General features: G+C 45.1%; 1 protein-coding gene across 5 annotated transcripts in view; it reads left to right on the top strand.

Annotated features, from left to right (window-relative positions):
* Positions 1-12,239, top strand: part of CCDC13 (coiled-coil domain containing 13) — a 34,978-nt gene that overhangs the window by 11,379 nt on the left and 11,360 nt on the right. For all 5 annotated transcript variants that reach the window (XR_014579196.1, XM_083822961.1, XM_083822962.1 and 2 more), the window contains 8 exons: positions 60-149; positions 439-555; positions 3,087-3,191; positions 4,841-5,005; positions 6,485-6,661; positions 8,283-8,489; positions 9,560-9,696; positions 12,028-12,111. Coding sequence is in view for 4 of the 5 variants with exons in the window: in XM_083822961.1 (XP_083679087.1) it covers positions 60-149; positions 439-555; positions 3,087-3,191; positions 4,841-5,005; positions 6,485-6,661; positions 8,283-8,489; positions 9,560-9,696; positions 12,028-12,111 (1,082 nt within the window). In the remaining variant the exon portion in view is untranslated. The remainder of the gene's footprint in view (positions 1-59; positions 150-438; positions 556-3,086; positions 3,192-4,840; positions 5,006-6,484; positions 6,662-8,282; positions 8,490-9,559; positions 9,697-12,027; positions 12,112-12,239) is intronic.

The raw sequence follows: 12,239 nt of genomic DNA, 5'->3' as shown, positions 1-12,239 counted from the left end.
GTCTTCCATGAAGGTGTTCTTCACTGTATCCATTCTATAACGGTGCATTTTTTTTCCAGCTACAGACAGCTGTGGAAAAAATACATTCTCTTGGTGGTGATGATGCAGGAATCAAGCAGTCAACTCTGAAGAAGATAGAAGGAAACTTGGTATGAATTGTAATCGTAGAGTGGAAATGAGAAGTAATAGCTGATACTTAGCTCTTTCCTATTGTGCATTCCTTTCCTATTGTGCATATCCTTGCCTTATGGCAAGGATGTCTCCCTGTCTCTAATTTTGTGACCAAATTGCTCTGTTTTCACCTCTTCTATACCCCACAAATTAGGGAATGGGTCTGGAAACAAAAGATTCTGTGATCCTGATGGATACATGGATCTTAATAACTTTAGGTTTTCACTGAGGATTCTGTTCTTACCAAATCCATTCTTCTCTTCAAAGGCCGAGAGTCCAGAGGTGAAAGCATTGCAAGAAAAATTAACCTCGGCCAACTTTAAAGCGATGGAGTTCCGTAACCAACTCCAGTCTGCAAAGCAGGAACTGAAGATGATGCAAAAGGTAGTGTTCCGGGATGCAGTCTGTGGCTGGGATCCTGTTCAGGAGGTATACTCCTGTGACATCAGGAGGAGGCTTCTTTTCCTCTGAGCTTTCGTTAGCCTCCGTGATTCCAGTCAACTGTAAGGAGGTAACAAAACCACAGGTAGAGTGGTTGAACTGGAAAGATATGCACATGGGCACACTCTGATTTCATGCCCTGCCCCTATAACTGGATGGCTGTTTCCATTATTTCTGCTGCTGTGATGGGTACAGATCCTTTAAGGTTTGAAAGTCCCAGTTCAGCAAAATAGGTTTTGACTGACTTGAAACATACAGTCAAGCCCATTCCTCTTTTCCAAAACGTTTAATTATTTACTTTTTAATGTAGGCTTCAGTCCCATGAAGTTGGTGAGATTAAAACCCACACTTGAACCAAAGCACGTTTAAACAGTTTGGTGGAGTGACATCCAGAGTAACTTTTTCCTGCTTGATTCACGATGGGCTTTAATGCATTCCTCTGTGCTCTGCTTCCTTTGGTTTCATTCCTTTGCATAAGAGACCTGCAATGCAGATCAGAGTAGAGAATATGCTTCTAAAAATAGAACTCTGCTGACCTTTTTATAAATAATTTAAACGCTCGTCATACTAACTTTAGCTCTCATTAATGTGGCTGTTTCAGAACTGTGCAAGAGAGATTGGCTTAGTGCCTGATTGCAAGGGTGTGTATTAAGACAGCATCTCTGCTCTGCTCCCGTTCAGTTCTAGTTATATGGAATGCAGAATAAATGCAGGTATTGAAAACTGTCAGCAATGCGTGGGAAACCTTGGTGATGAATTTGAAATCCTCTTACAGAGGTAGCACAGTCTGATACCTGTCGCCCCATGCTGTGGGGACAGGCGGGTTCTTTTAGGGATCCTCAGTAGAATAAGGACTGGCCACAGGGTACTTATAACTCGAGCTTTATTAATACATAAAAAAAAATTAGCAATCAGCATAGCTTGTTGTTACACAGACTTTTTAGTAAGTAGTGTAGCTTTCTTATTATCTACAATTTTTACTCACCTGGACTTTTTAATCGTCTGGACTCTGCAGATTGGGTCAAATTCCTACTAACAAGTATGTGATGCTGTAATCGTAGCCTAGACTCAGAATTCACCTAAAAGAGCATGAGTCACTCGCTCACTCCTCGGAGAAAGAAGATGATGGTGAGGCACTGTTGTGGTTTAACCCGGCTGGCAGCTAAACACCACACAGCCGTTCGCTCACCCTCCCCCCTCCCTCTCTGGGATGGGGGAGAGAAACGGGAAAGTGAAGCCTGTGAGTTGAGATAAAGACAGTTTATTAAGACAGGAAAATAATAATAACAATAATAATAATAATAGTGATAATGGTAATAGTATTAACAATAATAATGTGTAAGAAAACAAGTGATGCACAATGCAATTGCTCACCACCCGCTGACCGATGCCCAGCCTATTCCCGAGCAGCCGGCCCCCCCACCCCGGCCAGCCACCCCTATATATTGTTTAGCATGACGTCAGATGGTATGGAATACCCCTTTGGCCAGTTTGGGTCAGCTGTCCTGGGTCTGTCCCCTCCCAGCTCCTGCTGCACCCCCAGCCTGCTCGCTGGCAGGACAGAGCAAGAAGCCGAAAAGTCCTTGGCCTGGTGTAAACACTGCTCTGCAACAATTAAAACATCAGCATGTTATCAGCGCTCTTCTCATCCTAATCCAAAACATAGCACCCTACCAGCTACTATGAGCTACTTAACTCTGTCCTAACTGGAACCAGGACAGGCACGCCTGACCATCTCTGATCACAGGTTTTGCCGTCCAGCAACACTTCTATTCTAAGTCCTGCTTGGGATTTGCAGCTGCTTGATTTTAGAAGCAGTGTCTGATGTCATGTTTTGCTTCCCTGGTCCATAACAAGTGTCACCACAGCTGTCACAACCCAGTGCCTGTGCTTGGACAGCCTCCATGGGCAAATGTTTCTTATCACAATGCCAACAGGAGGCTTGTTTGTTCTGTAACGGGGGTCACCACATCCTGGTAGATGTTCTTATCACAGTGCAGAAAAAGAGGAGATAGAAGGGGACTGATACGCGATTGGGCTGCCTACATATTATGGCCATTTGCCTAATAAAGTGATGTTGGTTTTGCTAACCATATTACGAAGTGTCAGGGGCAGGGGGTACAGGTCACAACTCCCAACTATGTAGGTAGGCAGCAAAATATAGACTCACATTTAAAAAAGAAAAACGAAGTAAAGACTAATACTGAAATATTATAATACCGAAATACCCACCTTAACAAATGAAGCCGTTCACGTTAGCCAAACCCCTCCTAAGCAGCAACAATCTGTGTTGTGATAATGGTCCAAAATAGCTTACATCACATGGGATCCTGGATATCAGATACAGGTGAAAAGGCTGCTGTGTATAGATACAGTGGTTTGGGCTTACTGCTCGAGAGAGCAGTTTTTCCTCCCCTCCCCACCACAGGTATTTCAGCCTAGTCTTATTGCTGATATTAATCCCTTCTTCATAGCTTTTAGCAAATGAAGTTGGCGAAGATGTGAATATTCAAAGTCTCTTGACCAATTCTGGCAGCTGGCGTGGACGAGCCCAGCAAATTCTTGTTCTCCAAAACAAGGTGAGTTGAGGCCCTGCACAGGGCCTGCACAGTAAGCTGGGGGCCGGGGTGCTCCGAGTGGGATGTTTGAGGTAAGCTTTTGGTTCTTCATTAAGTAATGTAAAAACATCTAAACCTGCTGATAAGATGTGCCCCAGGACAAAGAGTTTACTACAAATACGTAGCCAGTCTTCTCTGTGTTGAGGAAAGCAACCATTGCTTTACGCTTTATGTTGCCTTTATTGCTTTAATAAAAAGCTTTATGGTAACTTTTGGAATGTTTTTTAGTGCTTGTGTGTGCATGGTATGGTGGTGCTGTGTTAGATTTTAAACGTGTAACGATGTGTGCAGAGTCTTTCAGAATTCCTGCTAATTAGTCTATTGCAAACGCGCAAACTTCCATATTTAAGCCGGGAATCTTTAGCATCTGTGTCAGAGGAGAGAGTTCAGTGACTCTGGAGAGCTGTGGCAGCCTAGTTAAAATCCCAGGATGTTTTGAAGGTGCCTCTCTCCACTGCGTACAGCAGGAGCCCTGTCAGTGCCTGTGCTCTGACAGACACCTTTGTTCAGTGCCTAAAGTCAGACGGGAAGAATTGAGGCCAGATAAGATGTTCAAGTTGTTCCCCCGGGAACTTGAGTAAAATCTTTAACTCCTGAATCTTCTGAAGGGCACAGTCTAGCTGAAATGTCAGCTCGGGACAGGGAGGCAGTTTGTCTGTCTTACATAAAACTTTTCTCAGGTAATTTGGTACGCAATCCTCCGATTTTTCTGGTGTTGAATTATATGCCAATGAACTGTGATTTTTGCACTCTGATTGACTGAAGTTGTTAATCTCTGTTTTCCCGTGGCCGAATTACATTTTCCTTTCATTAGACCCCCTGGCTGGGATTCAGCTGAAGGCTGTACATATTATTATTGTACTCTACTGTAGAAATTTCGGAGCCAGTCTCCGCAGGCCCTTTCTGTAGTCAGTGGTGATACAGTAAATGCAGTCACTGGATCAAAAGTGATCCTGCTTCCTTCTCCTGACTATAAAATAAATCTGTAGTGAATAGCTGAGATGCAGCAGCTGAGTTCAGTTGCCCACACACTGGTGTCTAATGCCAGCTGAGATGCCGTAGGGTATCCCTTTGACCTTTGGCCATTGCTCTGGAGAAGTAGGGATGTCCTGTAGACCCTGTGCTGTGTGTCTCTGCTACCCCAGGGCATCTAAAACAACACCAGATACCTATATTCAGGCTAGTGAACTGTGCCTTAGATGTGGACATCCTGGATGGTGGTTCTGCTGAAGGCTGAGATGCTTAAATTTATATGGGTGAGTGGGTGTCTGCCCTCGTAGAGGATATCTAACATTATTCCGTTGGCCACATACATAATTGGTGGCATTCAAGAAGCTTTGGGGTATCTGCCTTGCTTTCACATGTGGCTGTGATAAAGCACAGAGCTCCCATGTGTCCTTTATCTCCTGTAGGTCTTGTGGTCATATCTCCTTCCTGCACAGATGCCCTAAGCGTCTGGATGTTTGTTAGCACCTAGCAAATATAAATTTGAAAAAAAACGTTCACTGCTCTGTGTACCCATGATAATGTCAAGAAGTGAACGGTCAGGTGCTGTGCTCTGAGCTCTGGTTCTGTGCTCTTTCATGCTGGACCACTGTGTCGTGCCCTAGGTTCGAGAGCTGGAGACTCAGCTGGGTCAAACCAAGAGCAGAACATCACTGAGTGAAATCGATGAGGAACTGCTGGCACTGACTGATCCGAGGAAGCTGTCAGCCCAAGAGAAGAACTTGCTGAAGATTCGCAGCTTGGAAAAAGAAAAGAAAGAAGCCTTGGAGGTAAAATGTTGTGAGCGGAGTCCTACTTGGGTACATAGTGAGTAATAACTTGCCTTACTTTCGGGGTGTATGTTACATACCCTACCCGAAGACCATTTTGAAAATCCACTCGATCTGCTTGAAGAAGTCGTGCCACACTTCACAGGCTGTGCAAGAGACTTCCACGCTGGCTTTCTGTATTGTACTCGTGTGTCGAGGCATACCTTTGCAGTACGTGATACATCCCCTTGCTTCATGATTCACATGTCAGATGCATCCACTTGGCCTGAAACACCTGACAACTGGGCATGGTGTATGATGTTAGAAAGTGGCAGAGAGTCCCTCGGTTTCAATGCAGCTGGTGCTGGCTTCGTGCTGAAATCACATGTAGAAAGAAGCCCTGCCTTAGCTGCGTCCAACCTCTGGAGCATCCCCCTCTCCCCGTGGCCAGGTGTGCATTCTCCATGCAATGTTAAATACAAGCATCCCCCTCCCACCTCATACATCTTTATGGCTATGGGTTCCTACATTTGAGCAGAATGAAGTTCAGAATTGCACTGGACTCCTTCCAAGAGGCATTTTGGACATGGATATTACTCTCCATCTATTGTATTGAGTTGCTACAAAAATAAACAGGTTTAGGGCTTGAAAGGGGCTGTGGCTAGTGGCACGCAGTAAACCCTGAGCCGTAAAGGATCCATAGGTCTGTGTCCACAAGAACCATGGGAGGGTGCAGCAGGGGGGAGTCAACTATACAGACAGGCTAGCAAAGCACCTTCCCCTAAGCTCTTTTCCTGCGTTCTCTTCTGTAAAGGCCACCTGGCACCACTCCAGAGCTTAATTAGCTGCTGCTTTTCTCCCCGCAATTTCACCGTGCAATAGAGTGAGCAGTGGGGTAATGCACACCTTTCACTCTTGGCTGTGAGGAGGAGAGAGATTTATAGCCATGGGCATGCAGCACTGGGAAGATTTCCCTCGGTAACTGTAATCTGCATGGCTCCACTCTCCCCTTGTGCTTCAGGCTCCACTCCAAAATTTCCTTTGCACTTGTCCATGGCTACATGACTGCCAGCACACTCCCTGGCCAGTTCCAGCTAGGTGAAGGCATGGCTCAGGAGACAGCATATGCCACGCAGAGCTTCTAGTAGACACTGTGGCAGCATCATCCTGTATCTGGAAGTAAGGCAGTTTCCCCATGGGAATATAGTGAGACAAATGAATGAGCAGGAGCATACAGAATTAGGTTTTAGCACAAAATTATCATACACTTCCTGGCATGTACTAAACCAACCCAATTCCCTTGTATTTCTGGTCAGACAGACCTTTTTGATGGTGGCAAGCAAACAGTGAGTAGTGCTATTTATACTTTCTACTTAGTTAGGGATGATATGATATGCCAGTGCCATGTTTTTCGTTCTGCTGGGCAACGTGTGATTCCTTTAGCTCACCAAAGCATCTAGGCTATAACTGTCTTTTCCTACGATGTGTTTGCATCTGCAGAAACTCACTGGGGAACACGAGGCTCTCCAAAAAAATCATGAGGAAGTGAAAAAAAAGCTCGACGCATCAAAAGCCAGGAACAAAGTGCTGTGCGGCGAAGTGAAAACCCTGAAGGGACAGATTGCAACCCTGCTGGAGAAAGGAAAACACGATGATGAGCTCATAGATGCCTTACTGGTACTGCCTATTACTGTTGGTCCCGGCCCTTGTGATCAGCCCTCTTTCTCTAAGTGATGAAACACGATGTCATTTAATGACACAGTGACACAGACAACCTTATACAGGGGGCTGATGAATCAAACTGCGACAGCCAGAGGTTTTGGAGTTAGCTAAAGCCCTTGTGCATTTTGGAGCAGATCACCTAAAGGCTGCAGGACAGCACTGGGGGTGACAGTTGGAGTCAAGTGTTGGAAGTAACATTTTGCAGGATGGAAACAGGAATGTCTGTTAGGTAGAGGAAGGGCTTCATTCCTGACTCCAGCAGCTGGACTGGATTATCTGTTCTGCTTTCAGCCCTGTTGGTAGATTTTTTTTCTATGAGAATGCCTGCAGCCTTGCACTTTAATTTGTTGTATTACACAGCCCAAAACACGCAAGACCTGAACCATGCCTACTGCACCGTGTACACATCTGGCTGCAGTAGCTGGAGCTGAGAGGACTTGGCGCCTTCAAAACTAGGAGTACCAGTGGGGCCTCAAGACACAGATATGCTGAAATAAATGCCCACTGTCATGCTCTTGTGGGATTGCTTTGTCCTGCGGTGGTTCCAAACAGTTTTCCCCAATTACAATAATGAGAAAAAAATATGAGAAAATATGCCACTGCCTAGTAGAAGCCCTAATCCAGCTTCTCACAAGTTTAAAAGCACTTACGTTTCCTTGCTTCTGTACAGAGCTTTTAGCCAGCAGAGGCTAATGACTAAGCTGGCATTCACCTTTCTGCACACCAGGCAGCCACGAGGGGAATATGGGCACTGACCAGCAGATTAGGCTGATTACAGAGGAGCCAAATAAGAGTTGGCACTTCTGCTAAGTCTGAGCACTCTCACTAAAAGTATTACAGAAAGACACAATTTTTGTTTGGAAGGAGCGGTTAATTTTTGATCCATTACATCAAAGAAGTACCTTGCTTTCAGTCTGTTCGCCTGACAGAGCAGACTGTCCAACAAGTATTAGATTTGTCAGAGTGTGAAAAACTCCAAAACCCACCGGCAAAACAGCCTAACCTCATAGCTGTCTGCTCACACTACCCTCCTCTTTTAATGTCACCGTCACGCAGTCTGATCGTGGTCTAATGTCACAAAAACCGCATTGAAATCTTCACTTTTATTCAGCTTATGAAAAAAGTCTATTTCTTTGTCAAAAGCCAGCCGTTCTTGCTTTCTTTTCTGCTACACTCGGTAGCAAAGCTCCCAGCAAACTGAACCTTTCAGTTCCTTAGATCTTTTCAACTTGAACCATCCAGCCACTAAAGTCTTGATAGGACCAGTGAGGGCAGACTGCCCTTACCCAGCAGAACATGTCTGGGTGTTACAAGTAGATGTGCGGGGCCATTCTTTTAAGTGATAGCTGCTGAGAGCAAGGCAAAGTGACCTCATGCTTAAAGCATAGTGGACCAAATTCTTGGAGTAGTGCTACTGACATCAGCTTGCTTACACCAGGAAATGAGTTTGGCAGGGCAGTGGCTTGCCCTCATGCTCCTAAGTGAGTATTTGTCTTGTAGGGTGTAAAACACAGGGAGTCTTAATAATCTTTGTGTACAAAAGTGAATGTCTCACTCATTATTTCTATTTTATCAGAGTCAGCAGAAGCAAATGCAGGAGATCTTAAAGCACCTGAGCCAGCAGGATGAGAAGAACAAGGAGTCCCAGCAGATGCTAGGGCAGCACTTGAACAACGAGGCTCAGAAGCAAAACTGCCTTATAGAGCAGCTCAGACAGCTGGTGGCTGAACGAGAGGCAAAAGTTAAAGAGCTGGAAGAGGAGATTGGGCAGCTCACACTCCAGGTAGTCAGAAGAAATGAACTAGAGGAGCACACTTGTAATAATTTTAGATCTGTTCTTCCGCTTCCTTCTCCAATGTTGTCCAAGATGGTTGCTAGCTCAGGCCACTAATACCTGCCCTACTGACAGTCTCTTCTGTCCTCTCTTGTAACTCTAATTTTCCCTCCTGTTTATACATAATTTTTCTACAAGCTGTTTAAGCAGCAGAAAAATATAGAAATGTTAGTGACATCAGCCTGACAGCAGGTGTGGGGATGCAATGGGGACTGACCATCCTTGGCTGCTGAAGCAAGCAGGCAAACATAGGTGAGGCAACATCAGCAGGCTGCTGTGGAGCCCAGCTACGTCCCCTCATGGCGTGACGGGACTCCCTAGTAAGTTATTCTCATCTCCCACTGTGACCCACTTAAAAATCTTCCTCAGCTCTCCATGCTAGTCTTATGAGTCTGATGAGTCTCAGCCACGTGGAAATTTCGTTGTACAGGTGAAGGAATCAGGAAGGTTGGCTCCTAAGGGCTAGTATGTTAAGAATGTCTTCAACTTTTACGGTCCAGTGTAAAAACTAAGAGTGCAAGACATATGATTGCAAGATGGCAGAGGAATTGAGGGGCAGTCCACTAAACTGTCAAAGGCTTTTCGTGTGGTCTGCTAACTTACATTCAGGTTTTGTTAAGAGCAGGTAGACATCCAGTTCCTAAAGGTATAAAACCCTCACAATGGTGAGGTTGTGAATCTGTCAGATACCTCAGAAACGGAGGCTAGAGCGTTGGGTCCAAGGTGAAGCCTGGTTAGGGACACAAGCCAGTGCTGGCAGTGGTGGTGCTACACTGTAGGTTCTGTAGTGACACCGTGCATACCCTATGATAACCTACAAAACAGCACTTTTTACTGACTTTTGCTTTGTTTCTCTTCTGCAGTGGTAAGAAACTAGAGAAAAGTTTTGGAGCAGGTCCTGTAAATCAAAAGTTCTGGCATGCTTGTAGCAATAACCATAATCTGCTGATCAGGCGTTAGTGCAGCTCTTTTCCTTTGAACTGTGTCATTGGTTTTATAACCTTCTCCACCATTAACAGAAGAAATCTGCCCATCAAGGGGACGATCCAGGAGCTGCTGTTGTACCACCCTCGGAGCAATCAGAAGGTCCACGTTTTACTCTGCTTAAGCCTCTGCCATCAGGCGGTGATCAGGCTGGAAGGATTGAATCCGCTCGGTAAGAAGAGCCTAGTGTCGATGTTTTAGGTTGCTGTGAGTTATTCAGAAGCACGGTTTTCCCAGACAACCGTATCAAACCACAAGTGCTGTGTGCCAGCGGCTGTGGTGGGCTGTTTACAGTATATGGGAATTTCTAATCACATTGTCTCTTGGACTTTTGTCCTGGAACAGAGAAAGATGCACAGACTTGCAGACATTACTACATTTGGCATGATGGCAGTGCAGCTAATTCTCTTTCTCCGGCTCAGATAATGTTTATGTGGTTAACTTAAGTGCCTGTGTTTCATGACTCTTATGAGAAACAGGGTTTCTAATGAGCAGCCTTCTGAAAGCAGGGTGGCAAATTAATACATAGCCCCATTTTAGGTAAGCACTAAATCACCGGTGCATTATTTAAATCAATAAAGATGCTTTGAGTAGGATTTCCTTGCAGAAATGCTGAAAGCACACCACGCTGTTTACTCTTAACAAACATCCTTTTTAAAGCCTTATTTAGGACCACGTAAGTTATATTAATATAGTCATAAGTCTGATTTTTGTACACACTGAGGCAGCTCTGGCTCACTCTGGCTGTGTGAAGGTGCCATAACTTGCACCAGAACAAGTTGTATCCCATCCTGTTAAAACACTGGGTTTGGTGCTAAAGAGTTCATGGTCTAATTGACAATGAGGAGTTGAGACCGGCCTTCTGAGGAAGGAGGAAATTCTTTTACTAAGTTAAAGATACAACTAATTTCTCCTATGGAATTTTAACTAGCCTACCACGTTACTTTAGACACTGCGATTGGCCTGAAAATCGTCAGATGTATCCCTAAGTCTAAGTAGAACATTACTACAAAACTTAAGAAATGTTCTTCAGAGTGTTTTGGAACGAGAGTTAGAACTTAGATGCAAGTTTCCTTGGCAGAGTGGTAGCGTCTCCAATGTTGGTTGACTTTACTCTCCCACTTCCAACTCCACAGACGTTGTGCTCTCGTGGTGCCAATCTATATTTTATCTACTTTTTTTTTTCCTTTTACCAATTACTTCAAATATCCTCTGATATTTGAAGGAGGGTGAACAGGAAATCTAGGCTGGGTATGGGCTTTGTAGAAGCCCCTAAATGCAACACATACATTGTTTTTTGTGTACGTGACTGACATAGCTCTGTCCTGACAATGGCTGACGTGTCAGATGGGCAGTGAAAGAGTCTGAAAACTGCAAGAGCCATTAATAATTTGGTCAGCAGGGCTCACTCGTTCCATTAACTTTAATATGCTGATGAACCCTCTATTCCATTTTGCTTTAGCGAATCATCTTTTCCTATCAGGAAAGATGAAATGAAAAATGCTATAAATAGGAGCTAAAGCCCCTTGGAGATGTCAGAGTAAAAATCCTCATTTTTAGACTGGGCCTCTTCTGTCATTACCAACCTTAACTTGATTTTAGGATGGATTAACCAGTCACAGCCTAGAAGGCAGCTCCGCCTGGTCCACAATATTAAGGCTTTATCCTCTGTTAGCTGCAGCTTAAAGGCAAGGAAACACAAAGGCAAGGAAAAGGGAATGGCCTTCAGGCAGCTGAATTCAAGACTGGAAAACAAACACTGGAATTTTACGTCCCAAGCACGCAGATGCATAAAACTCATCCAGGCTGGAAGTGATACTCTAGTGTTAGCAGTCTGCCAGATCTTCCTAAGATCTTGATATTCGTAAGTCTGACAGATCTTCCTAAGAGCAGAAGAGTTCAAAAAACTATAAAATATATTTTTAAAAGACACCTGGAAAGGAAAGTTCTGCACCTTGCTGCAGAACAGGGGTTCGGTTGGTTAGGAAAGCATGCGATACGCAAACACCAGCAAAGAAACCCAGTAACCTGTCCTTGGCTCGCGTCCTAGGGGGTGTGCGATGAGAGTGCTCTGTGCGAGGGTCCGAGGCAGTGCCCGTAAGGAAACAGAGCGGCAGTGGCTGCTGCTGTGGCTCTTTGCCTGTTCAGCTTGAGCCAGGCAGGGTCAAGAGCTGTTCCTGCTCACCACATCCGCATGCTGTGACACGCAGCTCCAAAATGCTGGCGTGGAGGGCCAGCAAAGTGCCTCCAGAAGCACAGAGATCAAAAATTGAGCCATGGTATTTGTACACGGGACGCACAACGTGGTTTTGCAGTGCGTTTTGGGGACGGAGAGCAAGGTGAGCTGCTGTGTATGCCCAGCCTGTGTGATACCCTCGTAGGAGGCTCTGGGAGTCTCTCCCCTGAAAGGCCACAATAAACACAGACAGTGAAAAGTCAGAGGAGTTCTTGGATGACTGCTCTCAGTAGATCTCGTTGTTTAACAGAGCTTTCTCCCTTGTAGCGCAGTGTCCAAGATGGGCCATATGCTTGTAGAGTCGGCAGCTACTCAACCTCCCCTTCTCAGTAATAACATCCCACCTGGAAGGTACGTATATGAACTTCGCCACGAACAAGAGAGGAAACCTGCAACGCTCCACAAGCTGCTGGCAGCCCTCAGCAATATCGGCCTTGTTTCCCAAACGAACAACTTTTACCATCCCTTCCACGTGATAC

Source organism: Anser anser (genome assembly GCF_964211835.1).
Source record: "Anser anser genome assembly, chromosome: 2".
In the NCBI taxonomy this organism is placed as follows: domain Eukaryota; kingdom Metazoa; phylum Chordata; class Aves; order Anseriformes; family Anatidae; genus Anser; species Anser anser.
This window is presented reverse-complemented; position numbering and strand designations above follow the sequence as displayed.